Source organism: Pavona decussata, unplaced genomic scaffold (genome assembly GCF_977016875.1).
Source record: "Pavona decussata unplaced genomic scaffold, jaPavDecu1.1 SCAFFOLD_2, whole genome shotgun sequence".
Taxonomy (NCBI): Eukaryota; Metazoa; Cnidaria; class Anthozoa; order Scleractinia; family Agariciidae; genus Pavona; species Pavona decussata.
Window position 1 is genome coordinate 3,077,953 of NW_028145426.1, and position 27,781 is coordinate 3,105,733.

The 27,781-nt window shown below is 38.2% G+C and overlaps 1 protein-coding gene across 4 annotated transcripts in view; it reads right to left on the reverse strand.

The window, feature by feature from the left end:
• Positions 1-224: 224 nt before the first annotated feature.
• Positions 225-27,781, reverse strand: part of LOC146490047 (ras GTPase-activating protein nGAP-like) — a 32,972-nt gene continuing 5,415 nt past the window's right edge. The window contains exons 1-23 of one of the 4 annotated variants that reach the window (XM_085122707.1): positions 24,923-25,072; positions 23,236-23,330; positions 19,656-19,741; positions 15,940-16,021; positions 13,176-13,330; positions 11,542-11,649; positions 11,144-11,242; positions 10,655-10,740; positions 9,815-9,945; positions 9,619-9,663; positions 9,235-9,300; positions 9,046-9,142; positions 8,741-8,820; positions 8,182-8,244; positions 7,924-8,036; positions 7,215-7,292; positions 7,049-7,116; positions 6,450-6,525; positions 5,991-6,081; positions 5,506-5,619; positions 4,187-5,259; positions 2,704-2,791; positions 225-820 (exon numbers count right to left, since the gene is read on the reverse strand). In XM_085122707.1, the coding sequence (XP_084978833.1) occupies positions 410-820; positions 2,704-2,791; positions 4,187-5,259; positions 5,506-5,619; positions 5,991-6,081; positions 6,450-6,525; positions 7,049-7,116; positions 7,215-7,292; positions 7,924-8,036; positions 8,182-8,244; positions 8,741-8,820; positions 9,046-9,142; positions 9,235-9,300; positions 9,619-9,663; positions 9,815-9,945; positions 10,655-10,740; positions 11,144-11,242; positions 11,542-11,649; positions 13,176-13,330; positions 15,940-16,021; positions 19,656-19,741; positions 23,236-23,330; positions 24,923-24,974 (3,357 nt within the window). In that variant the 5' untranslated portion in view covers positions 24,975-25,072 and the 3' untranslated portion in view covers positions 225-409. Of the gene's footprint in view, positions 821-2,703; positions 2,792-4,186; positions 5,260-5,505; positions 5,620-5,990; positions 6,082-6,449; positions 6,526-7,048; positions 7,117-7,214; positions 7,293-7,923; positions 8,037-8,181; positions 8,245-8,740; positions 8,821-9,045; positions 9,143-9,234; positions 9,301-9,618; positions 9,664-9,814; positions 9,946-10,654; positions 10,741-11,143; positions 11,243-11,541; positions 11,650-12,104; positions 12,252-13,175; positions 13,331-15,939; positions 16,022-19,655; positions 19,742-20,933; positions 21,078-23,235; positions 23,331-24,922; positions 25,073-27,781 lie in introns of those variants that run through there. The other 3 variants (XM_085122654.1, XM_085122779.1, XM_085122833.1) reach the window with 3 other exon arrangements.

Here is a 27,781-nt window from a genome sequence, read left to right on the forward strand (position 1 = left end):
AAAGTAAACCGATATAATAATCGTATATGTGGCTGGGAGATGAAGGACTCCAGGGCCAGTGCAATCTGCTCTGATTTTATCAGTGATCACAACAGTTGGAGAGAGTTCCTGAAATTCCTGGTCAGCACTCCCAGCATTCAGCTGGTTATACAGATAGTCAGGGTTTTGCAGCAGGAGACTTTTTGGTCAGCGTTAGGTAAACATGACTTGCGACCGCTTATTCGGGAAACGACGGTGGGTTTTATGTACATTAATAGTAATGGTACTTTTCTCATAAATTTCATCTTGAGAATTATTTTGGCTCTGATTCTCCGACACTTCTTTGCTCATTTTTTGTAGTTAGCTTCGTACATTCCCTCTCCACGCTAACACCAGGTACATTACCAGCAATGCAAGACTGCATCACACACTACAGGTCACTACTGGGGTAATTCAGCACTTTGTTATTGTTATTCCGAGAACCCCTTATCTGGTTCAAGGTAGCGATTAGCCTTTCATTGTTCGAGTCAACTGACTTAATCCTTCTCTCCTGAGCCTCGATGATCACCTGTTTGGCTTGAATTACTTCTTGCATCTCTTTCTGTTCCTTGCGCAGTTCCGATTCCACGCTCACCAGCCGATCTAGCAGTTCTTTCATTTCCTTGTCTTTCTCGTCTCGCAGTTGTTGAAGAGAATTCTCGCTTTCCGCTAGCCTTTCCTTGAAGGAAGCTACCAGTTTGTGTGTGCTGGACTCTTGTAAAATCAACTGTTCGTGAGTCGAGGCCAAGGTTCTCTTTGTCTCCAGCAGCTCTTCGCGCAGGTCAGTAAGCTCTTTCTCGTACTATAAAAGTGTAAGTATGTTGAAATTAATGTCGCTGCATTGATCGCTATTCAGTGCTTGCCCTTAAAAGCGATATTACCTCTGAAGTTTCTAAAACTTCCAGTAAGGAAAATAAAATAGAATAAAAACAACACTACAAGAATGTCCTGTTGGTTAGCTAAATTTATTTGATTGGTGTCACTAAGCACAGAATTTGATTCCAAGACTCAAACGTTGGAACCATCGTCAAATGACTTGACCTTAGATAGGGACGAAGACTAGAATAGAGCTAGTCAGCAATAATGGACTTTGATCAACAGTCAAAATAAACGCATCTAAAAACTGTAAAATGATCTGCTGTATAGAGTCTTTATGACCATTAGCTCGACAGTGCTCAAATATGAGTATTGGAATGAATATATATTTTTATTTGATACGTATTATCTGTCTGAGAGAACTTGGGCAACCAACATCAGTCTGTCTGGTTGGCTTGGACTTGAAGAAGGATTTTTTGTAAGAACGTTGGGCCTGAGAAAGGCTTGATTTAAAGAACATCCTTAGAACGTACGCAAGCCTGAAATGTACTTAAGAATTTAATTTTCTCGTGTGTTCTAACAAAAAAGAAGAAAAGTATATTAAGCGCAATAGTCCACGTTTGGCTTGAAAAGGAACTTATGACTAATAATAGAAATGCCGTGTTACAAATTTTAATATCGTTTAACAATGAATACGGTTTCATGGAAATCGGTCGCCAGGCTGTTTCGTAGTAGCTTTTGAGATGGTGTATACATGTATAATGAAACACCTTTTGTTTTTTCAATTGCAGTAACTAAGAACGTTTATATCTCAACCGGAATTGTAATCGGTCTTTTCATGTGTAAAAAAAGTATGACAAACGTAACCAAACAAGTAAAACTAAAAAGTGGCGTTTGGCCAAGTTCGCTTTAGTTGTGTTTAAACATGGAATGCGACGTAATGCCAACAATAAAGCAGGTTTAATTATAGCCACAATAAAACGAACTGACAGGGAATCATTTAACACAAAAGTTTACAAAAAAGATTTAGATTTTCTTATCAATTTTCTGGTCGGCTTTATAGTTGATCCACCCATAGATCTATGTGAACACTACAACAAACTTTTCTATAAAATCGCCTTCCAGTGGGTACTTGGTCATTTAGTTTAATTGTAGTTAAATAGAATGAATATTTATTAAGGATTACGATCTTTGTTGAATAAGTATACAGCCATTTCAATTAACGTTGTCGGATCAAAGTATAAAGCTAAAAGAATAAGTTCATCAAAATCATGTCTTGTCCGTCCAGTGAAGATATACGATGGCGAACCATTTGGATAAAGGAAATGTCAGGATATCAAATGGATGAGGTGGCACAGCCTCTTTGAAGATGTCTTTAAGCTTCAAGCTTTGATCCGACAACGTTAATTGAAATAGCTGTATGCCACGTAGCTATCGGGATATCAGTATTTTTGTCTTAAAGTTGAAGAACTGTAGTTATTGTTGTCCATTATTTTTGCTTGTCGATTGCTGTTACCTATATTGAATTAATTCTAAAACACAAAGATTTTAGTTCAAAGCTTACTGGGTGCCACGAAGTAAATTAGCTTTGGATTCTTCAATTTCCTTTTTAGTGCACTAAAAAAAGCTGATTTATAAAAACGGTTTTTCGTGTTTCATAATTAAACATTAGCCCATGCCGTTTACGTGTGTTTCCTTTGATATATGTTGAAAATTAAACAACCAAACCACTAAATATGAAAATAAAGAGTCAAAACCCGACCCACATCATCGATTGAAAAACGCTGAATTGAAAACATCTAACAAGTGGCTAGAAACAAAGCGCATTTTCATAGCAAATCTGACAAATATGAAGACATCAATGCTTACCTCGGCAGCCGTTTTGGGTGGAATAAAGTCGTAGCCATTGGCAAAGTCTTCGGGCTGTGCTCTTGGAGCCATTCGCTCCCAAACTGTCCTGTTATAAAATGGAAACGAAAGAAACCAAAATGAGACGCGAAGAGTGATCCTGTGTTCCTAAACTAGCTTAGGAGTAAAAGGCCATCATCCAAACTTGCGCTTAAATGTGTTTCAGCGCGAGCGGTGCACAAATATATTGCAACAAGGGTTGTTGTTGGTAAGAATAACTCTTGTGTTTGCTTTCCAAAGCAACGAGAAGAAAATTTGCATTTGAAAGGTGGAAGGACAAACGAAAACCACTTACTGTATTTAAATCTCAAGGGTATCAATAAGTAATTCGTGCCATTATAAGTACTCTCTTATCCCAATGAATGCAACAACGTAATGATCGTTTTAGTCCGAATAATAGATTTGACTTAATTCATCGCGCGTAGACCTAGATTGTATTCAATCCCTATAAGAATTAAATATTAGTGGCCAAAAATTGGAAACAATATCTTTAAGTGAAGGCCGCCGGGATAAGGAAAGAAAATGCTATTTTAGACGATTCTGACGATTAGTTTTTGTTAGAGTTTCTCATTAAGTCATAAAACAATTTATATCACGATCTATGCGGAACTTTTGAATAACTGTACAATATCACAATCTCAAGTTAAATATAATAGCTTCGATATTCAATTCGACTTTCGCTTCGGAACAGACATTCTGGTATCTGCTTCATATTTGTCAGGTAGCCATTGATGTGAAAAGAGAGACTGTCTCACGCAAGACATTACACTAAACCGCACAGCGGTACAGAATCAAACACTAACGCCCAGCTTTAGGTGCGGAATTTATTGAAAGAAGCTGACAGAAGGCAGGTAGGAAACAAGGGTATTAATGCTCAGTTGCAAAAGTAAAGATGCACTAAGATAGTTGTATGGCCTTTCACATTGCTGTTTATATACAAGAATCGATGAAATACATTTCCTTTCGAGCACTGAACTCGAAGCGTAAATTTCCTAATGCTATCCAAACAACTTTCATTTGAACTGGTATATACAGTAACGCCAAAGAAACCCATCGTCGTTAGGTAAAAAAAAATAGTGTTAAGAAACTACTCGGCCCTACCATTTGCAGTGACATCCATTGTAAAGTTGTGGGAAAATATATAGTGTCCTTTTCCCTAAAGCCACCCTGTTTTTGCCACTCGTACTTTAGGCCGATGTCGTTTTGTCGCTGTGGCAAGTGAAGGTGCATGTGTGTGTTGGAGGGGAGGGGGGAGAGTGGGGAGAGAGGAGTGGGGGGGGGGGGGGGAGGAAAGAGGGGGAAGAAGGGGGATAAATACGCACGCGCAAATCGTATGCACATGTCTTTCGGCCTACTTTGACGATTAATTATGACGGAAATCAAAAATGGTGTTTTCAGTTTACTCAGTTAATAAATGCTAACTGGTTTTAAATACGTTGCTTACTCGCTGCCTATCGTTGTATCCTCCGAAGTGGGTGTCCGTGGCATCTTCCTCACCCTTCTTCTGCACCCTCCTTCCACGCTACTCGCCACACTATGCCAACTCTCGTCACTTCCACTAGAGCTGCTACTGGTCCGGGAGGAACTGCGAGCTACGTGACCTGGGTTCAGGAACTTAGTTGAGCTCCCACTCGTGTGTGATGATCTGGGAGAAGAACGGGGCGAGGAAGACGAAGAATAAGCTTCTTTCTCACCTGATGACCTTCTGAGTGAGTCGCCTGTTCCATGCGGCGATGGTTTTGGTGAAGATGCCCTGGATGGTGAGCGTCTGTCGGGAGAAGACGTCCGAGACTGATCTGTTATCACAGAAGATTTGTTACCAGGCGAAGGTCTTCTTCCTTCGGGGCTGTATCGTTGGCGTGTGTCAGGAAGAGTCCTGGATAGTCTTTTATTTGAGCTATCTCCCTGGTAAATCACACGACTATCACTTGGACTCCCACCATCCACACTGGATATGATCAGAGGCCCCTCAGAGCGTGAACGACGGCGTGAATCCGAAGATTTGGCCGTTGTCGATCGTTTTTCGGACGAGCTTCGGTCACGTTCAATTGTACTCTGATCGCTAGTATCATCGGAATTAATCGCCCTTCTGTACGACCGCCGACGAAGGCTACTTTGTAAATCGTCGTTATAAGGTACTCGTTTCCTGGGTGACGAACCAGGAGGATCAACATCGGAAATAGGCGACAGAATCGATTTATCATAGCGAGACACTGTTAAACGTTCGGGTGGAGTCGAGGTCGGTGTGCTACCGTTATAAACGAGATTCCTGTCCAAGGAACTATCATCTGATGTATTTTGCGTCTTTCTGGGCGATTTCATGATCCTGATTTGTGATACAGGTGTCAGAGTGATGTTGTTCTTGTCTTGATCAGTAACTAGGTCTGACGAAGACGCCCATTTTCGGTGTGCCACCAGGCTTTCATTTCCAAGAGCAAACTTCTTTTCAGAGTCGACGTAAATCTCTTGGAGTGACTTGAGAATAAATTGCAGCGGGCGGAGGGCTTCGAGAGCATCCTAAAGGGAGTGCAAAAGTTCATGTGTTATTTTTTTAAGTGGATAAAGTTTGCAGACACTCGCACAAGGCCTCAAGATCCTTCGTCAATTTTGTTTTTGCTACTCTCACTTGCACCATAATTTCTATTCATGTTAGTCATTTGAAATAATTAAAAGTTGGGTTTAGTTGGGACAGGGTACTCCGTATCCCGAAGGCTTACGAAAGAAAGAGACATATTTTTAGTCACAGTCATTAAAAAAACTAACCTGGTTCATCTTGCCGGTCTGATCTTTTAAGATGTTGTACATAAGAGCAAGTTCCCGTCCGCTATCGATGATTCCTTCATACTGGTTTTCAGAAGTGTCAGATCTTGACTGTTGCTAAACAAAGCAAACGTAATACAATGTAAGTTCATTCCTTCAAAGGTTAACATACTCGAGGCCACCAGCAAACTTTCTTCGTTATGCAATGCCTTTAGAATTTCAAGGGCGTTCTCTTTATATCAAAGAGTTGGCCGACCTTGTTGAGGAAGAACTTTCACGGAATTCGTATGTACATAAGCTCCAAAAAGTGTTAATGTTAATGTTAATTGGTTATTTACGTGCACCAGACATGGCAGGGACACTCCAAAAACTGGCGCCAATTACTGTGGACTGTTGTCTTCCTAGTGAAAGATTTTCCGCCATTAAAGTTGTTCTTTAAAAACCTGTCTTTTACTTGACCATCACAGAACTGAAACATTGTAACTTACCGATATGTCATCGATGAATCTTCTCATGTTTACGAACTCTTTTTCAACAAATCCGTTCATGAAACCCATATATTCTTCTTTTCCACCAAACCTGTACAAACGAACAAAGCTTGTTGATAAACGGCAGAGGGTTGAATAGGTTAAGATACTGCTACGATCAGGGGCCTGTTTCTCAAAAATTCAGAAAAGGTTTCGTGCCTGAAAATTTTTTTCAAATGCGTTTTCTGTTCGCGCAACCTTTCTATTCTTGTAAAGTTTTCATCATTTTAGCTTTCGGAATTGTTAAAAGAATTTCTGGTAATGAACATTGTGCGCGTAAAATAGTTTTGGGGCCCAAATGTTTTCAGGCGGGTGAGAAACGCATCCCAACAAAGAGAAGAAGAAGGAAAAACGCCGGCATATTCTAATTTCGAAAATGTGCCAAAACTCTAACATTGTAGCCAATCCCCAGATATTTACCTTGTAAAGTTGGCCAAATTCTGCATCACCTTGGCAATCAGTGTTAGAGCTCTTGACGTTTTCTCGTCTGGATATTCTGTAACATGATCAACATTTAATCAGATTGAGTGCACTTATGACAAAGAGATTTCCCTGCGAGAGAACGGTGAACGATGCCCGCCAAGTTGTTTACTTTCGTTCATACAATACCACCAAAATTGTTACAATCGAAAAACAAAAGGCAAATATTATGGTAATATTACCAAAAAAAGAAAAAAGAACAATAATAAGAATACTCGGTAACGACTAAAGCAATCGGTTTGGGATACAGTCGAACCTCTTTATTACGGACACCAAGGGGACAGGAATAAGTGTCCGTATTATAGAGGTGTCCTTTTTAGAGAAGTAGGCTTTATATGGATTTCGGTCTCTCAGTGACCAAGTGAACTGTCCGTAATAGAGAGGTGTCCGTATCATAGAGGTGTCCGTAAGGAGAGGTTCCACTGTATTTGCAATGGACCCAGTGATGATAATGACAAAAGCCGGGTAATTTAGTTTAAACGTCTTGCAGAAATACTACTCCCGACTATGTCTACTGAAACGACATATATATCACTAACCTTGCACAAGGTGAAATAAGCTTGGAGATAAAATGGCGGGGCACAAAAACCGCAAGAAGATGGAACCACTACAAACAAAATGTACAAATGTCCTATTAGTTTACAATTGCTATTATTCTCCCTTTTCAAAACGCAAACAATATCTGACCAATGAATTTAAGCTGACCTGATTAATTTTGTACTCAAATCCTCACTTCCTCCCTCGCACCAACGACGGAATTCATGAAAGGTGGCTCGAAGATCACTGAGGGAAAATAATCACAGTGTATCAAAAAACTAAATGCCCAAATACACCTTTAAAATTAGGTATCCTTTGGTCATAAATTAGTGAGCTTCTGGAAATATTCTGTGGTCTTACAAATTCATACGTTATAAAGTGATGGTACACTGAAAAGTTTTGTAACAAGAAGATAACTCATGATAATGATGATGACGATGACGATAATATGAAATGTACGAAGCCTCGAAAGAATGATTTCTGATAATAGAGGCTTTAGTGAACCACCAAAAACAAACCTCTCGATTGGAAATAAGATTGTTGAAAACTAGTTTGAAGTTTACGACGTTGTCGTTCAATGAAAATTATCATCCGTTAATTAACTGTGTTTTTGGCCAAGACCATTTTAATCTGTTATTACAAAGAATTTGTTTTTTAAAAGTGCACATATTTGCAAAAGAGTTGTAACACGCACGATCCCAATGTAGATAAGATTATGATCATTGATTACTGATTTGCAGTGTCTCTCTTATTCTAAAGCGGGAGAACACTTCCAACCCTAATATGAATCAGAAAGGTGAGTCGCAAAAAATCGATGAATACGAAAAAAACACTATCACATCGAAGGCGCTTGCGAAGTCGCGTGTCAACTCCTTACCTTGGAAAGAAGCAGGATGAGCACATGATTAGGTTCCAGACCTTCTCGACAAACGTTTTTAGGTTCTCTTTATTGGACTCGATATTCCCGGATGTCTTTTTGGATGGGTCGACCTAAGAAGTGATTTTCGTAGGATTAATACTTGGTGGTGTAGCGACTCCAAAGTAGACTACACGCTACACCAATAGTAACACAGCAAATAAAAAATGCCTTCATTGTGTACTGATTTGTAACTGCCTATAAGGGCCACAATCTTACCTCGCAATCATCCTCAAATTCATAAATTGACTGAACAAAGTCTCCAAGTGTCTCTTGTAAATACTGAAAGACAAAAATGTACAAAGAAATTGCGAGGTTATGCTACCGTATTATGCCATTTCTAGGAAACGTTCTTTTTTTAACGAGCGAAAGCAATAACAGATGTATAATGTGTGGATTGAACCGACAAATTATCAGCTCCATGTGCTTGACAGTTAACTGGCTGGAGCGATGGAGCGATTTCACAAGGTCTCGTGGATTTGAGTCCCGTTTAACTGAGCCTAAATATCCTTTGCATATTTTCCATCCAGCTGATGAGGTCACTACAAGGATATCGTTCACTTATTTAATTTGCTGTTCACAACAGCAAATTTAAACTTAGTTAGGCGATCTAAAATATTGCCGTAACGTGTTTTCTTTTTCTATTATTTTCTAATATCTGTCTTAAGTTTTTTAAGAATCTACTTCCAGCCACCTTCGTATGAATTTGTTTAGGGCTAAGGCAAATACGAAAGAAACAACAATAATTTTCAAAAACTAGAAAACGTTGTTGAATTACCGATTCCCCGATCATTTTCATGTAAGAGTCCATGGCTTTCGTCGCAAAGGAATTGCCACGAAATACAAGGTTTTCATCTTCTGTAAGTGGAATAAAAATCATAACATTGAACAGATTAGTACAGCAAACAACTCATCATAACATCAGTAGACTTTAAAACATGAGAAAAAAACTTGAAGACTTGAAATTTATGAGCATTTCTTATATAATCAAAATGATTGATCATATTGTATTTATTTTTGTATGATGAACTTTTCAAACAGGACTGCTTTTTTATTGTTAAAAAAACAACAACATTTATTTACCAAGATTTTTAACTTCTTCCAGAACGATGCTTGCAAGAAACTCAGTCGCCTTTCCATTGGCCTGTAGGATTCTTAACAGCACTCGAGAAATCTCGTCCTTTATTGAGAAATTTATGGATGGAATAAGTAATGAGACAACCGGTTAACAAAAGAATCCAACCGCAATGCTTTAAAGTATTGTTTACAAACCTTAAGCTTGACGCTGACCACTGGTTCCAATGCTTGACAAATTGTCATGTAGTTGCGTTTTAAAAACTGAAATTAGAAACAAAAATGGCATAAATTTAAATAAATTAAAGGCAAAGAGAATTCTGCCTCATAAATGCCAACGGTTCAAGAAAAATGCACTCCATTGTGAAATGAATCGCAATGAAGATCTTGGTTTTCTATTAATAAGACCAACTCAATTCAGAAGTGAAGAAATGATCGTGATTAGATTAGTTGACTTTTCTGTGTTTGACGTCGAGTTTTGATTGGGTCTGTTACATTTAATAAGGCTGTTACGCCAGAACTTTTTCACAAAGCATTAACAACCAGAAAAAAACAAAAACAAAACAGGCAAAGAAACTTTACCTCCAGCAGTTCATTATAACACTTGACCGGAAGAATGGAAACTTTCTGGTGGAAGAGAGAAAAACAGCCAAGGTGAATGACAAAGAATTTTTAAATATCATTGAACGGGGAAAAACAAGCAATTAGGTTAATAATACGCGCTAAGATGTAACGGTTCATGAGTGAGAAAATCAGAAGAACAGCGTCATTAAAATACCTGATATTTAAAGCGAAGTCTTATGCTCGGTGCCTCTCCTCCGTTTGTTTTGTTGCTCTCCATGGTAACAGGATACCATTTTTCCACCTCAACCCCGATTTCCAACGAGTCAACTGGTACATCCACGGTGCCTGGAGGAGAAAGAGAGGAATGATGAGTCATAGCGAACAAACCATGGTAACCTGGCTAAATTGTGCAGAGGCAAATATTCCCCCTACCTCCTTTAAATAGTCGCCAACATGTTATTCTAAATTAGGAAACCTTATTTTTGAAAAAAAAAATAGCTTTTTCTTTTTTCATTTTTGCTAAATTGGTTGTCCCGCGTTGTTAGCTTTTTTTATTGCAGCGTGTTTATCACGTGGTGAACTATGAAACTTTTTCTCGGGACATTTTTTCTTTGAATATGGCTAAACTAAAAACTTCTAATGTAGCAAGAGTGTGGAACATTTTACGAAAACAAGGTTTTTCTAAAATGGATAAAACTAGGAAACAAGTGTTTATAACGTTGTCTGTTAATGTGACTATATTAGGACATCTCATTGAAAAGATATCTTTAGCACATGGTTACACCGGAAAACAAATGTATCGGAAGGAAATTTCGCCTAGGTTAGCAATCGTGTTTTTGAGCTAAAATAAAATTTTATCTTGCTTCCGGGGACAACATTTGATTCCAAAAACGATGTTTCTAGAACAGTGTTTCCGACTGCAGCTATGACATCAGATTATATTGAATCTTGAAATACACAAGTAGTTCGTTTCACATGCCTGTGCCACAAAAACAAAAACCGAGGAATAATTTAGTGTAAATTGGTAAAAAATAATCATGTTGTCATTGCTTACCGACAGGCTTCCTTTTCTCTTTCTTGTTTTTGCCATCGACTTCCTTGTAAATTTGTATCGTAACGGTCTTTACTTCAGGCAAATCACTGAAAAACATCGTGATAGACATTCATTATAACAGCAAAATTGACATTCAAGGACTACAGTTCTTATGTCGATTTGTCACCAAATTCTCTGAACAGGTGCTTTAAGACTGAGCATGCTCAAATCTTTAAGAAGAGTTTGTATTTCAAAACAAGGGCATTGAAGTCAGAGTGAGAATCGATTCGATCACAGGTACCCTTGTTGTTTCTTTATTCTCCCAAAATGATTAAAAAAATTGCCTCGGCGATGGTTGTGAAAGGTTGATTGACAGCTTAAATCAGGGATTTTACGCCAGGCCCCTCTTGTATTGAAAGTTATGCTTCAAGATGTTCAGCATTAACTAGCCCTTGTCCTCACAGGAAATAGATCTGTTTAAATTTAACTCTACGCTTTAGTTATACTCACTTGAAGGCAAAATTTTCTCCCCAAAATAAAATATCGGACTTGGTCTTGGAAGACGTTTTAGCGTAGATGACTTTGTCGAAAAACAGCTCACAGTAAAACCTAGAAAACAAAAATAGTAAGAATACGTAAATAAAACTTGATATATGGACGTGACCCATCAATTCTTTTAACGTGATATCACACAGTTTCGAACCTACGAAAGTGAAAGTAACCTAGGGAAGTCCCGAAAATTTCACATTTGCTGAATCAACACGTGCTATTAGAGAAATTGAATACGAGTCAACAGTTGTAGGACCACGAGCACAACTTTGGGAGAAAGAGAACTATGACCGTTGTGGCACTCAAGCAGGTGCACTGCTGTTTCTAGTTGCCACAAATTTCTCATGTTGATTGCTTACCGTCTTTTTGGTTTGTCTGTGAGGCCCTTAGCTTCCACAATCCACACTGTTAAGCCGATGTCTGTCCTGTACTGAACATCTCTTGTCGGCTGAATCGATTTCTTGATGCTGAAGAGCCAAAGGAACAATGTACATCGTCAATGCAATGAGATTTATATCAGTTGATTTTAAAAAAAGATTAGTATAAAGAACTAGAAAAGATTATTCAATCGAATATTTCTTTAGAAAAAAACAGTAAGATATATTCTCTCATTGTATCTTCTCAGGGAATGAGAACGACTTTCAGTACACGAATTAATTATTTAATCCGCAATGAAGTTTAAATATAAGATGATTTAAGCTCCTTCAGAGATCAGGTCTCATTCGTCAAATGTTTCACGACTAGGCAAATTAACATGTAAATCCATAAGGAAAATTGCGTTAAAGCATTATTTTAAAAAAATATCGTTGCTTCGATGTTAACAAAAATAACAAAAATTACAAAAATATTGGAGTACACTTTAAAAGATTCTATGAAAATTAATTTTCAACCCGTCAGCATGCGGACAAATAATACATTTCACCTGACTGGTCTTCTTTGTTGACGGACCATGTTAAAACACTGTCTATGTCTCTTGAGTTCACACGTTAATGATGAGACATCTCGGCTGCCTTTTATAATCATTTAAACTTCGAGTTAACTTGCTGTCAATCATGGAAATCAGCATGACAGCATCAGCGTTTTTCAGTTCCTTTAAAAAAATGATGATGATCCGTTTCCTTCCGTAGTTTCACAAGATGTCTCGCAATCTACGGAATTAGTTAATTATGTTTTGTTTCGTTTATGATCAACAGCTATCCATCAACTTTCGAAATAAAAAAAATGTGTTTTATTGCGCTTATGCCTCGGAAAGAGCGCATAAAAGTGAACAAACACAAATCACGTCCACGTGACGACAATTAACTCTTGTATGACGCAAAGAAGTCAAGCTTTCGATCTTTGTGAAGACAACGCGGAGCGAAGCAAGCGAATGCTTTCATCTCTAGCCATAGAACCCAAGCTTTCAAGCGAATGCTTTCGTCACTAGCCAAAAGAGTTAATTAAGGTGCAGCATTAAGCTGACAAGAGTAAATAAAACCAATACATTTTAGCGGAAGTCACAATGAATCATATGTTGAAGCAGGAAAGGGGCACCTTACCATATATTGTCATTTTTATCATTTAATTTCATTTCATAAAGAGGATCATAGAATATTGAAGAAAATCCCTACTCTAGGGTAACCAACCCTGGATAAAACACGTGGCGTTATTACTACCGCGATACAGTAGTTAATTATTCTTAGGGTCGATAATATTGTTCAGTGAGACGTAAAATAGACTGAATTAGCGTGACAGTATTATTGATATTTATTTAAACTTAAAAACCTTACTGTTTCGTAAAAAGTAAGAGCTGAACTCTGGTAGATAAAGAAACAGCTAGTACAATAGAGTAGGGTAGCGTAGCGTAGAGTAGAGTAGAGTAGAGTAGAGTAGAGTAGAGTAGAGTAGAGTAGAGTAGAGTAGAGTAGAGTAGAGTAGAGTAGAGTAGAGTAGAGTAGAGTAGAGTAGAGTAGAGTAGAGAGGATTCAGCTGAAAAAATGTGTTAAATTTGTACCTCACGACCCATTTTTCCAGCTCCTGAGAACTTCGACACGAGAAATACTTGGTCTCATGAGGAGTGGTTACTTGGAAACAGTGCTGCCTCGAAAGAATGCTGGGATGAATAGGGCGAACTGTCACGTGACCACTGATCGACAAGTCAACGCTGTCCTGTTTAAGAGACAATACAGAATAAAATAAAATTTAAGAAATCAAACGAGACGGCATTGTTGAGTAAGAAAACGACTCTTTTATAAATAAAATGCATTTCATATTTTTAAACCCGTTTATATTTTTTTTTCCTATTTGTTGCTAGACTAAATCAGATGTACGCTACCAGGAGCCATTACTCGGAGCTTGCAACTCCTTTATATTCGTGTGGCGGCGTTTTAACAGAGCTATTTATTTTTAGATTGAAGTTCCCACAAAGTTAGTCTCCCAATGGAGCCTTACTAACCTGTCTCGTGCTTTGCATAATTCTCATGTGAACCAAAATTTAAATTGTTTCTGGAAATAGTATTCCAACGCGTATCTAAAAATAGACCGGTTTGTGAAAACGGCATAGCAACGGCTTAGTATAGGAGATATACTCTTCGAGTAATGGGCTCCTGACGCGAACTAAGAAAAAGAAAATCATGTATCTACCTGGTCTATAAATTACAATTAGTCTCTTCATCTCTCTATCGAACCTCGAGTCAAACTTAGTCTGTGGATATTATCCTGTTCTGTGAACACCCAAACAAAAACTGACAAGCAGTACGTACTTCCATTAGACTCCAGAAGACATGAATGTGTGACCAGCTCTAAGGGATTTCTGCTCTGATAGGCTATACTTTCATGTGCTACAGTTTTTCAGTATTTCGCGACATAAACAAACAAACAAATTGGGGAAGGGGGACGGGGAGATACTGGAGAACGCGATAATGAAGAACATTAACTGTTAGCCTAAAAACCTCAATGTTGTTAAACTCGGTGTAACCTTTTAATCCTCCAGTGATCAACATTTCCCTTCCGCAGTTTGAACAAACATTGTTAACAGAAAGGTCACGGGGAAAAAAAAACTAGTTATACCAACTACGAGCTAAGATGCAGAAGATGCGGTGCAATGTGACGCGAACTTTGAACGTTATTTTCAAGTCCTCGGTTTGGCCGTTGGTCAGCAAAACGTTCAACAACAACAATATTTATTTACATGCTCCGTTGGTGTCGTTTCGTTTTTCTCAAATAACAATAAAATAACAATTCAAAAAAGCATAAAGTATGTTATCTTCGTTCCTTTTTCACCGCAGTCAATAAAGAAATAGCTTTTTGCACCACAAAGGAAACATCTTTAGCAAAAGAATGTTCTCAGTAAATTTCGGACGCGGGTTAGGAAGTGGTTTCTAATCTCAAATTCCTTTTCAATTTGTTCATTGTTTCTCTGAACAAATTAACGCACCACAAAATTGACTAGGGTGTAAACATTTAATATAATTACTATTTTAAAACAAAGGCGCTCTTTCAGCAGCCCTGTGCGTTGGTCAAACAATTGACCATGAAACCCGACACGCCACTGCAAACATTTCCGTAAGTAACTTTTATATTCGACCGACGTACAAAAAGCTGTTTCCATAAAGAAAGTTTGAATATGCATAATCTGCTCCTTTCGTTTTTTTTTCTACTTTCTCGTCTGAAAACCCACTTAGGATGTCACTTTTTCCATTTTTGTTGGGCCAGGGTTGACGTGAGGGTTATGATACAGGTTTCTATTTACTTTTCTTTCTCATAAAAGACAGAAATGGACCCTTGTCTGTCTTGAATACTGTCGTTTATTTGTGTTTGGCGTGTGTGCATAAAATGATCACGAAAAAACCATATCTTCGAAGAGCAGAGTCGGTTTCCTTATGAAGAAATATCGGTATTGTTTTCAATTATTCTAGTCGTTATATCTCCCTTTTAAGAAAGCGTCAACCATTCTGCGTTATTTTAGTTGGGCAAGACGTACAAGCGAAGTTGTTTGTAAAAAATTAGTTAACAACGCGGGCTATGCACAATTTGATACCAAAAGGTTCGCAAATAGCTTTGATGTTTACTGTCTAAAGGACAGACTATTTTTGAGCACTAACGTAACAGCAAAAAACGCGTGAGACAATGATTTAAGAAACGTTTCGAACGCAGTATGCTCTCAAGTCTTACGCTGTAGCGCAAAAGGAGATTCAAATGGTAGAATGAGAAAAACAGATGAACAAGACAGTATTCCTGTTCTTGATGTTATTTTGTTTGTTACTAAGCTCTCCCTCATTCTTTAGAAACTGATAATCTGGTAAGCAGTGCAAGACAGTTGTAGTAGAAGGACATCAGTTACTGTAACGTTATCAGCAACAAATGCCTTTTACACATAATATCCCGGCAAGATTTTGTCATAAAACAACCAAAGATGACAACAACAAAACCTTCTACCCACTCGCTCAATCACTTCCTCAACTTTGTATCTGGCTACTAACTTTATGCAGTCTACACAGCCGGCCCTGCGAGCTTTTTAAATAGCGAATAACTCTATCCAGTGGATAAATCGCTATCGATAAAATGTACTCCAACCAATACTGATTTTATCTACTGGACAGCGATTAATCTACTGGATAGAGTTATCTGCTCTTTGAACAACTCAGGGGGAAGATGTAGATAGCAGATGGATTGGAAATTACCTCTCCAAACAATACAGCTAGAATAAAGGCTATCATAGAGTAGACTATGCCGTATTATTGCTTTGGAAGTACTATTTAAAACAATGGATCACTTACAGTTGTTGTTTTCATTTTGTTATCCAGCGTTTCGTGTGATCTCCATCTTGGGATAGTCGATGGACTTAAGCTTGAAAAGCCGCTGTAAATTGAACCAAAGATCGCACAATCAAGACCAACTTCACCTTGGAAGCGAAGCTTCACTATCGCACGCTGGACAAAGCTCAAACGGCTTTTATCCTAATAACCAAACAGTAACTTGCTGTCACCGCCAATCACTCATAATTTATACAACTGTCGCCGAGACCAAATGATCGACAAATGATTCAGCTAATTATAGACGAATTGGATGAAATTAGGAAAGGTTTCTGAAAAGCAGCTAATTGGGTGAGAAATTAAAGCCATGTTATAAACAGGTGGTAATAGCGATCTTCTGACCCGAAATTCGAGAAAAAAAGTGATGTAAACATAGACTAATTTATGCATAGCACAGTCTCTATGTATTCTTCGGGATGTACTGATTTAGGAACGATGGCTCAATACTGTATGTAAATGTAATTATTAAACTTTCTATCTTTCGCTTAAATTCTTTTCTAACGACTTGCCAGGACTGTAGATACCATTTCTACAATTACTTCTTCTTCTGTCTAAGGGCATATTTTGAAATATATATCTTAACGTTGTCATGTTGATTTGAGTGCACATATTTTGCATGGCGGAAGACCTGGCATGACGCGATGCATACAAGTATCTGCCCACATAAAACTTGAAAGATCAAACAAATTAAGCAAACTATAGTCTTATGCTCTCAAAAACAGTCAAATGGTGAACGCTGGGCGCTACTGTCATGTGAAAATCAGGAGGAATGGAAAAGCTTTGTGAAAAGTAACTCAATATCGTATTTTAGCGCCTATGGGCACGGATGGCATAGGAAATAGACAATGCCAGAACAATAACGAAGTCAATCCTTTCGTCTATACGGCGGTGTAATCAAAGAAACATACAGGATATGAAACCAAAACAGCCTGGAGTTAGTCAACTATTACAATGACTTTGACGGACAAGAGAGGGTAGAAAGAACCTATGACTTCACAGATAGACTCTTTTTCTCCGGCGACAGTTTTACAATCAACTTCGCTCTAAAGAGTAATTTGGGCTTCGATCATAATAGACTTAATTTTGCTGCGAACGAATTTGCAAGGAAGATGATTGGGTTATGTTGGGCTATGCAGTGTTGTAGGGAAGTCGCACAAAACCATTTCTCGTGTGATAATTGCAGTCTTTGATGCCAGCTTACCGTGTTATGGTTCGGACAGTTTGTGTCGCATCCGGCGAAACGTAAATACTTGGCATCTGAATAAGGGCTCCGAATTGTGAATCATCCATAACATCTGCGTGAAGTTAATTACTGCAGCGTGCTCATCGTAGTCGCTTAACCTAACTGTTTGAGGCCACAACGCAACCTTTCCAAAACAACTTCATGGCTTCGGAATGCATATGGACCGAAGCAGCGTTTCAGAAGAACAACCCGCTCAAGGCTATTGCGTTTGAGCAATTACAATGCACAGGGATTAGCTGGTTTGCGCTGAATTTTTTCAGTTTAGTTTATTAAAGAGCAAAATACTTACAATGAGCCAGCTACCAATGGGAGGGAAGGGTTAATTAACGGCGCCACTCAAACAACTTTTTAATGAAGGTAACAACTGATATAATGGCCCATGTGCTCTAATGTTCTTTGACTTATTAAGCTCAATTACTTGATTAAAAAAAAGAGATTAAAGACCTGTTGTTCCAAAATTGCAAATTACTCACTGAAAGGAAAATTCATGCTGTGCGTGATTTACGATGAAAGGAGTTTAACAACGCAGACCTTGTATGAAAACAAAAATCAATAAATGACGATAAATCTTTTCAGGATCACATTGTTTAGCTATTCTCGTGTAAAAAAGATAGGTATGACAAACACCGTACCGTTTTATTCACCATCAAAAAACGTGAGAAAAACAAATCAACCGCGGCTGACTTTTGATGATGTGTATGAAATCCTTAAGTGTGGCCATTCAAACAAAAGCTACTGAGTACTGCCTTCTTTTGGCCCGACTCGCTATATTTTACTCAGAGGTTCAAACGTTTGGGTGTTTTGACCGAAAATCACAAAGGTGTTTTATTCATACGAAATCTATTCACAAATATTTCAAGGATGTCCTTGACAATGAAAAGTTAATCCGCACGAAAATACGTGAAAAAGGACCCGGTTTTCCCATAAAAAGTGCTTCTGTCATGCGGTGTTTTTAAGTACCATCAACCAATATCAACCAACAGCGGTATTTTTCCTATTTTTGGCAAACGTGAAAATAGCGAGATTGTAAAACACTTCTGCCTCAACTAATTGTCTTGATTTGGCAAAATCCATCTCTCTACAGCTCGTTATAATGCAAAAAGTTTCATGCAAGGTTCCTCTCCTACAGTAAGATATTTCAGTTCATTTTAGAAAGATCGTAAAACAAGCTAGATCGAGCAGAGCGTTTAGAAATTATGGGTTTGAAATTTATTTTTGGGCTTAAACACTTCTATAAGATAAGCCTGTCGATGAAAGTTAGATAAATATCATATTGGAATGAACCCAGCATGCCCGTTACATTGGTAATGATATGGCCAGCAATGCCTTCAACATTAATAAACTGCCTTTTTCAGAAATTTGTCAGCAGTCCACAACGTCGATCAATGGTAAATGGTTTGAAGCAAGGGCTCTCAATAGTCTGTCTAGTTGACTCGATTTTTTTTTTTCACAAAGATGATAATTTATATCAGATATAAATGAGCCAGAGATTGGTGATGAGGGAAAGCAGTTACAAAGGAAAAGAAAACAAACGAAAATCTGGTCAAAAATGTCTTCTTTCTGTGGTTGATCTACACTCTTTTTTATAAGAACGTCTACTTTTAAGGCTGAGGCTGAACGTTCTTATTATTATTGAGCCTAAAAAGTTCTTAAGATGTTCTTAAGTTATCTTTTATAGTATTTCAACAAATCTATGCGGACGTGACCAAGACACCTTTCATTTGGGTTGATTGGACAATATAAACTGAATTTTTTCATGTATTATTTTATCCAATGTTATACTGTTCATTTTTAATATATTTGGTTAGGATAAAATTGTTCTTAACTAACTCTCAGCCTGGGTTATGTTCTTAGTATGTTCTTAAATTTTTAGTTAATTTCAACCCCAACGTTCTTATAAATGGTTCTTATAAAATTGAAAGAGAGTGTACCAATTCTTTTAGTTCCCGAATTCAAGTTTTCTATGTTGCATCTGGCGCAACTCTGAGGTTTCGATATTCATTCATTCCTTTACCCAGAGCCACGTATAGATGTCCCCATTACACTTTTTTGTACGAACCTTTTTTATAAGAACGTTGAGGCTGAGATTAACTAAAATTTAAGAACATACTAAGAACATTACCCAGGCTGAGAGGCAGCTAGGAACATTCTTATGACGACCAAATGTTTTTAAAATGAAAAGTATAAATACGGATAAAATAATACAGGTAAAAATTCAGTCTATATTGTCCACTTACATGGACAAAGTGAAGAGTTGTTCAGAAAGCCCAGAGAAAAAAATTCTGCTTCCTTTCTTCAGGTGCGCTTCTGCTGCAATTGCTTCGACTTAGTGTTTCAAGCTTTTGAACAACTTCCGCTAGTCACCAAACATTCTAACACTCTAATAACCTCGAATAGTTCACAATATTTACAGCCTTTTTTAACAGCCTGTACTCACCCGTCATCATTGTTCGTGGTCCTTGGTACAAACAAACTTCTTGACCGATGTGATCTTAGTCCATCCGCAATTTTTTTGGAAATGTCCTGGAAAGAAAATATTCAGCATTAAACCATTTTTCCGCGATTAATTAGAGGCCATTGCAGCCGACATAATTTTAGCTACCAGTAATATTGCCGCGTCTCACATTTTTATTTCTTTGTTAAACTAAGAATTGAAATTTTGCGGAAATTGTTGATATCAGAGGCTGGGAATATCTCTTCCCTTTCAAAAAGGAGACATAGCTAACCTAGAACGATAAGATAATCGTTTTTGGAAATTGCGAACAAAACACGTAGTTTTAATTACAGCGTTATCAAAGATAAAATTTCCGCAACACTTAATTTATCCCAAATATAGTGAAACTTCATTTAGAATGTTGTAAAAACTATGATTGCTGTAAAAAAAACTCAATAAACTATCAGTGTTGAAGCAACTGTAGCGAAGAGTTCAGATGTTTCGCAAGTACCGCATTGGTAAAGCTGCGTATTTCCGAAATATTTTCTATTAATATCCAATAACATCTCCATTTTAAGTTTACTTCGTCTGAGAAACCGCTATTTGTCTTTTTACCTGCTAAACTCGACAGCTGACGCTTTCAGGCGCCTAAATTTCCTTTGATATTGTTTAGAAAAAAGCGCCAAAGCTTCATTGTCCGCTTAAGACAAAGCACATACGAGGCTAACGATGCCGGGTTTAATGGTCGAATGATCAATTTACAGAAGGCGACTTGTGTTGAAAACCGCAAGAACTTTTAAAAGCAGTATCAAACAGATATTGGCCTGATCCACATTTTTCCGCTGTCAAACGAAACTTGAATAATTATTAGGAGAAAACTAATTGCAGTTTTCTTGTTGCTGAGATTCAACAACATCTAAAAAGTAACAATTTCGACCAAAACACAAAATATGCGTTGACAATGAAGGGGGTGTCGTGTTGTTGATTATAATTATAACATGTAAATTCGTTGTTCTGAAGTTATATTTAAAAGTTACAACACCGCTGCATTACATTAGTACTTCAACGAAATACCACATGTTTCGCCACTCACTCAGTTATGGCTATTGCGCGATTTAGTTCTTGGTTTCGAAACCAATGCGAACTAAATTCATCAAAAAGCTGTTTCTCTTATCACGTGTTGGAAGCCGTAATTTAGAGATTAAAGATGCGTAGCGCCGTTAAGTAAACCGGAGCAGTCATTATTTCAAGTCACGAGTACCAATTCTCAACAGTACTTACCCTAGACATACAATGATACCTCACCGATTATTTAGATATTTTCACAAAGGCCGAGATCAGAGTTTAGTTAGATACCAGTTGACAGAAGGATGGTAGCTCTATCTACCGGAGCGAAGAGGATCGTATTCAAATTCTTTCACTGTTAGGCTCAGTATATAATATCACGCCGCGCCTGTTTATGAAAAATGCTGACAAATATGTAAGCCCCAGGCTTGCGACCGTGAGCAATATGGCGTCTAAAAGGACTTCATTCCTTTTTCCGTGGCAGATCGCCAAATTAGTAGGTGAAAATGACAATTATAGCCAGCTCAGCGTTCTCCGAAGGGACTTTTGTGAGTTTTGTTACTGAATGGAGATAAAGGGATCTCTAAATAGGAAGAAAACGGACAAGATGATCACCACGAGAATCCTGAAAGAATCGCGTGCCCTTTTGGATCTCATTACATTACCAATGGACACACATAAAAAATACGCTAGCAAATTGCAGAACGTTGCGATCTCATCGTTGTATAATCATCAAATAAAAAAAGTAACGGTAAACAATAAGTCTTTCATTCTTATTACTAAACATGATAACAAGGTTATAAGGTTGCGTGCAAAATTGGAATAAATTATTTCACAAAAGAACTAAAATTATTTGTTCACGTCGAATACACAGATGTTTTTTGAAACTTAAAAAAAATTAATTCAAATGTATTAAGAGAACGGGTCTCTTCGGCGATAAAAGATTGTTCAGCTCGCTGAGCAGCTTTCGCAAGGGGCATACCGTCGAATTCGGTCGAAGCTTAAGGCTTTCTAGGATTTCATAAACACCTCTTTAAGTTGTTTCACATCTAACAATATTACTGTCTCTTGAATACGGGTAAAAACTACACTGAATTTCTTAATATAAAGCGACGACTCTGCTAGCCTAACGTGAAAATGCCGACGACGTAAGACACTGTCATTAAATCGTAGCTTTAAGACAAATTTTGTCTCCCCGGCAACTGAAGTGGAACTTTACAGAAAGCCAAACATTACAAAAGAAAGTATGACAAACTGAAGATAAACGCTGCTCAACTATATAATAACACTACGTCATATTATCATCAAAGCCGTAACACCATTAATACGAAACAATACATTGTAAGATGGTTATCTCTCGCTTTAATAGTTTTGTTTTAAGGATCATTTGCAATTGGAATTGAACCTATTAGTGGAAGCCACAACAGTAATTCTCTTGCCAGATCGTCATACGGCTCTTTTAAGGTCTGTTTCAAAATTCCGTGGGTACAAAAAGCTTAACTCTTTCAATTACGAAGTCAAACGTTCGGCTACGCCATGTTGAATGGTTCTAACATCTGAGGCTGCATATGTATGAAATCATCAAGTGTGACCAATCAAATGAAAGCTTTTTGGAAGTACTTCCCTGTGGTGCCGTTTATTACGCCGTGTAAGGTTGTGGATGAAATCATTTAACTGTGACCATTCAAATTAAAAATAGATTGAGTAGTATTCTCCTGTGGTGCTGTTTATTTTACTGTAGGAGGGATGCTAACTTTTAATGATATCAGCAATTGATGTGTGACCGTGCAAACCAACGTTATTGAGTAGTATTTTTCTGTGGTGCTTTCACTGTACAAGATGGTTCCTTGAGATGAAAGCTTAAAGACTGACCACTAAATCGGAAGGCGACTGTCGGAACCGAGTAAAAAATAGACCATAAAATGAAAGTCACGTACTGACCAATTATATTCTGCAATATTCTGCAAACTCGACTCGTTGAGCTTCAGCGACGCTAATTGAGTTACATGGGTTAAGTTGCTTTTTTGGTGGGAGAGGGAAGGGAATCTTGGCAACTTAGCACGGCAACTGTTTTCATGGCAATGTATTCGTTCTTGACACATTACTTTCACTTCGATGAATAATTGTTAATTGTTTGAACTTTTCAATGTTGTTGAACGGTAGTAACTTGTGGGCTACAACTTGGGGGAGGAACAATGCAGACTGTAAACAGTCATTATCTTTTTCTTCAAAGAGGCAAAAATCGAGAACACAGCATTATGCGCTCGCCACTGTCTCAGGAAAATAAACAACAGACTGCTCACAGCCAGCGTGACAAACTTGGAATTGGCTGGCCCAGGGCAAGGGAGGAGTGGGGAAGGAAGAATTTAAGCATTTTCTCCCCCTCCGGCTCCCCATACGCTCCTAATTGCACCTGTCACGCAGCTTGCAGTTTTCACAAGACTGGTGAGGTCATATTTAAAATGGTGCTTCATAAAAATACTTGTCAATATTATACGGTGAATTAAAGGAAACTTACGCTCAGCTTTGAAGGGCGGGTGCCATTTTGTGATGACAACACATCTTCGGAGTAGAACCGACGTGAAAGACGCAGGCGGTGCACACGAGAAAGTCCTGCAAGAAATGAAAGAGGCAGTGATTGTCAATAACAACTGAAGATCAATTGAAAAAAATGAAATTAAATAACTAGTATATTCGTGGCCGCTTGTTTTAGTATGTGACCGAATCGCCAAAAATAGCTCTTCTCAGCTTGCGGCACATCAAAACTAAATAGCAACATTGGTAGGGATATAATGACGTAGGCTGTGCGATTCAAGCTACTGGAAGACTGAAACACTTCAACAATGCCAATGGCTGGGTATTTCTATTGACGTAATACTAGTTCTTATCCTCTTGATATCTAGATATCTAATCGCGATATTTTGCCCCCAAGATAGCATCTACCGGAAGACAGTATTATGACTGCGACTGCGGGAATCAAACAGCTGCAAACGAGGACTATTGGAACCGTTTTATTAAGAAGGCAACTGGAATTTAAAAGTTGAAATACCGAACTTGTGATGTCTGGGCATGTATCGAATCCATACCAAGGAACTTTTACGAAGGCTGATTTTCGGCGAAGGATTATTATTGAAGGGAATTTTGAGTTTAAATATTGATTGAATTTCACAATAAAAACAACTTGAAACACACTGAGCTAGCAGCTTACAACAGCACTCCATGGGGCATATATATCCGGGGGGGGGGGGAGGGGTTCGGAGTGAGGCGGAGGGACTGGGACTTATATTCGGAATTTCACGATTTCACGATATTTTTTTTTACTGAAGATGAAGCATAAATTAGAGCTTTGAAGAGTAATGTTAAATAACCGTTAGATTTTACCACTAGTTAGCATGCAGCTAAGGGAATATCGTCATTTTGATAGTCAAACGAGTGCAAACGCAAACAGCTGGAACCATCTGAATAGGCGAAATTCATTAAGGATGAGCCAAACTTGATATAAAGCGCCAAACATAGCCCTAGACGTAACGTCTTAATTCGGCGTTATATTTTGAAACAAGATGGCATGTACCACTCATACGTAACTGACTGAATGACCGACACTCCGAGACAAAACGTTGCAAACAAAAGCTGAACCGTCTTAAGTAGAAGATGCCGAATTCGAAAACGTGAAGTGAAACTAATACATGGTCATATATTTTTAGATTGAGCCTGTAGTAGCACTTCTTAGGCTCTCTAGTGGTGCCTTATTGTTATAGAAACGAGCTAGTGTGTATTGGAAAACTCTGAGAGTTAAATGGCTGCAAAAGAAAGGTAAACGTGAAAATAGCTACTCTTTTAAGATCCCCCATCTAGACGACTTATCTCTGTTTCGTTCTCACTAATAGCTAACGACGAAATCAAGTTGCTACATATTCTTGATATTTCTGCAACTAGTAACAAGCGAGCTCACAAGTACACTTCTCACATATTAAAACTTAAGCGAACTAATAGTAAAGGTGGAGGTGATGCGAGTGATAATTGAGACGAAACTTGGTCATTCTTGTCTTTAACACAAGACTTGTCTCATCGCGCTTACTAAAACTAACTAGACTTAATTTGCCTGCCAGTTGTTTATCACGCTAATATTACCACTAGCTCGCTATCATGACACCACTATACATGCATATTATCTGTTGGTAATGATAGTCATACTAAATAGTAACCTGAATTGTAAAGATTGAGGTGCAGAGTCTTCTTCTTCCTGTAAGAGAGCATTTTGAAGCAGATGAAATGTGTGTCCACCAGCTAACAAGCGAGTTATACACGTCTATCGGTCTGGCGAACACAAATAAGTGCAACATGCTAATACGTCAACACCGTAGTATATGCGTTGATTTCAAGTTATTGTGTACTGTTGGCAAATACTGGTCTATCACGAGGCGCAGATGTAAACAAGAAGGTTTGGAAATCCGAGATGACACGAAAATAAGGTATTTTGCAGTTGCGTAGATTACAGTTCCTCGACGAGCAAACTTTTTTAGTTTTTGTAGAAATTAGCTCTTTTTAAACGGTAATTTCATTCTTGGTCCAAACCAACGACTTCCAGAAAGTAGCTTCGTCACGCAGACTAACGTGATATTCTTGACCCCCTTTCGCTAATCCATTAACTCCTGCGTTGTTTTTTTTTTTTTTTTCACTAAAAGGCAATCAAAACCCACGGAGGCTCTCTTTTGGTTGTTACGTTGGTAAATTCCAGACAAATTGTCAAAAACTTTGCCGAATGACTTTTCTTCTAAATTTAGGTAAGAACTTCGACATTTCGTTTGGAGCATGCGCACAAAACAACATATTGGCATACACACGGACAGGTCTTGTTTTTCTTCATATTTCCGATGCTCTCTTCTTTTCTCTTTTACCCCACTTTCTTTTTCCCACCAACCGAAGGACCTATCTTTTTCTCCTAAATTGTTTTGCGCGTTCGTTTCGGTGCAGCATAAGTGAAGGATGGAGCCCAGCTCCCCCTTACGAAAATAGCTCTCGTTTTTCTTAAATAGTTCACACTACTGTCTGCGCTCGCATAAGAGAGATAGCATTGGTGTTTACATCAAATCCTGTTGCTTTGGTGTTCGTGGTGAATTGCCAATTTTTCTCACATTTGGGTTTAGATGGTTCTCTATTGAGCATCCAGAGTAATTCGCGTTTGCTTTATCACGTTCTTTGATTGGTTAGCAAAACTCGCTCCACTTTCTCTACCAATGAGAAACAAAACCAAAAACCAATCGTGACTTGCTCGAACGCGTTTTCCCGCGCTTGGCACCGGTCACATGTATTTGCTGCAAATTATGATTGGTTCAATGCTTGTTTGCGTGTGTTGTGATTGGCCAGACACTGAAATGAAAACCGCTCTAACACACTAGAATTTGATGCAAATGACCAAAATCCTCGTTTTATTGGGGTTTGGCTAATAAGTTTGACTAGAAATTGATAATTTTGATAATTTGACAATTTGGTAGAACTAATAAAAGGCAAATAGGATATGAAGGGGTGTACATGTCTCTTACGGTGCCTTGTGGTGGTATATTATGAGCTGTTCATAGAAACATGTAGTCCTTTACTGTGGAATACACAGGACTGAAAGATTTCCATCTCAGTATATTTATCTGTTATATTCGGGTAGAATTTAAAGTTTGGATTCCTGGTTTGTGTTAGTTATCAGGGCTTCTGTTCCATACATTTTTTGACGGGCTGAAGAATATCGTTCGTTATCAGTACCAGCGACTTAGTTACAAACTGAGAGGTTCGTTATGACGAGGTTCCACTCTTAATAACTGTTGAGCATTGATTTCTGTGCTGATATCTGTTTGTTTTGCTGTACGAGCTGATTGAAAGTGCGATGATAACAGTTGAGCTTGTGCAAAATAATCTAAGATTGAGGTACAGAGTCTTCTTCTTTCTGTAAGAGAGCATTTTGAAGCAGATGAAATGTGTGTCCACCGGCTCACAAGCGAGTTATACACGTCTATCGGTCTTGCGAACACAAATAAGTGCAACATGCTAATACGTCAACACCGTAGTATATGCGTTGATTTCAAGTTATTGTATACTGTTGGCAAATACTGGGTTATGACGAGGCGCAGATGTAAACAAGAAGGTTTGGAAATCCGAGATGACACGAAAACAAGGTATTTTGCAGTTGCGTAGATTACAGTTCCTCGACGAGCAAACGTTTTTAGTTTTGGTAGAAATTAGCCCCTTTTAAACGGTAATTTCATCCTTGGTCCAAACAAACGACCTCCAAAAAGTCGCTTCGTCACGCAGACTAATGTGATATTCTTGACCCTCTTTCGCTAATCCATTAACTCCTGTTTTTTTTTTTTCTTCCACTTAAAGTCAATCGAAAACCACGAAGACTCTCTTCTGGTTATTACGTTGGTAAATTCCAGACAAATTGTCAAAAACTTTGCCGAATGACTTTTCTTCTAAATTTAGATAAGAACTTCGACATTTCAGTAGGAGCATGCGTACAAAACCACATTTTAAGACACAGACGAACAGGCCTTGTATTTCTTCATATCTTCGCTGCTCTCTTCTTTCCTTTTGTACCCCATTTTCTTTTTCCTTTCAACTGCAGGACTTATCTTTCTCCTAAATCGTTTTCCGCGTTCGTTTCGGTGCAGCATAAGTGAGGCACGGAACTCAGCTCCCTCGTACCAAAATAGCTTTTGTTTTTTTCAATAGTTCACACCAATGGCTGCGTTCGCATAAGAGAGATAACATTGGTGTTTACATCAAATTCTATTGCTATGTTGTTCGTGGTGAATTGCCCGTTATTTTCATATTTGGGTTTAAAGCGGTTCTCTGTTGAGTATCCAAAGTAATTCTCGATTGTTTTGGTTTTGCTTCACTACGTTTTTTGATTGGATGGCAAAATTCGCGCCACTTTCTCAACTGATGAGAAACAAAACAAAACCAATCGTGACTTGTTCGCACGCGTTTTCTCTCGCTGGCCACCGTTACATGTATTTGAAGTGAATTGTGATTGGTTCATTGCTTGTTTACGTGTGTTGTGGTTGACCGGAGTA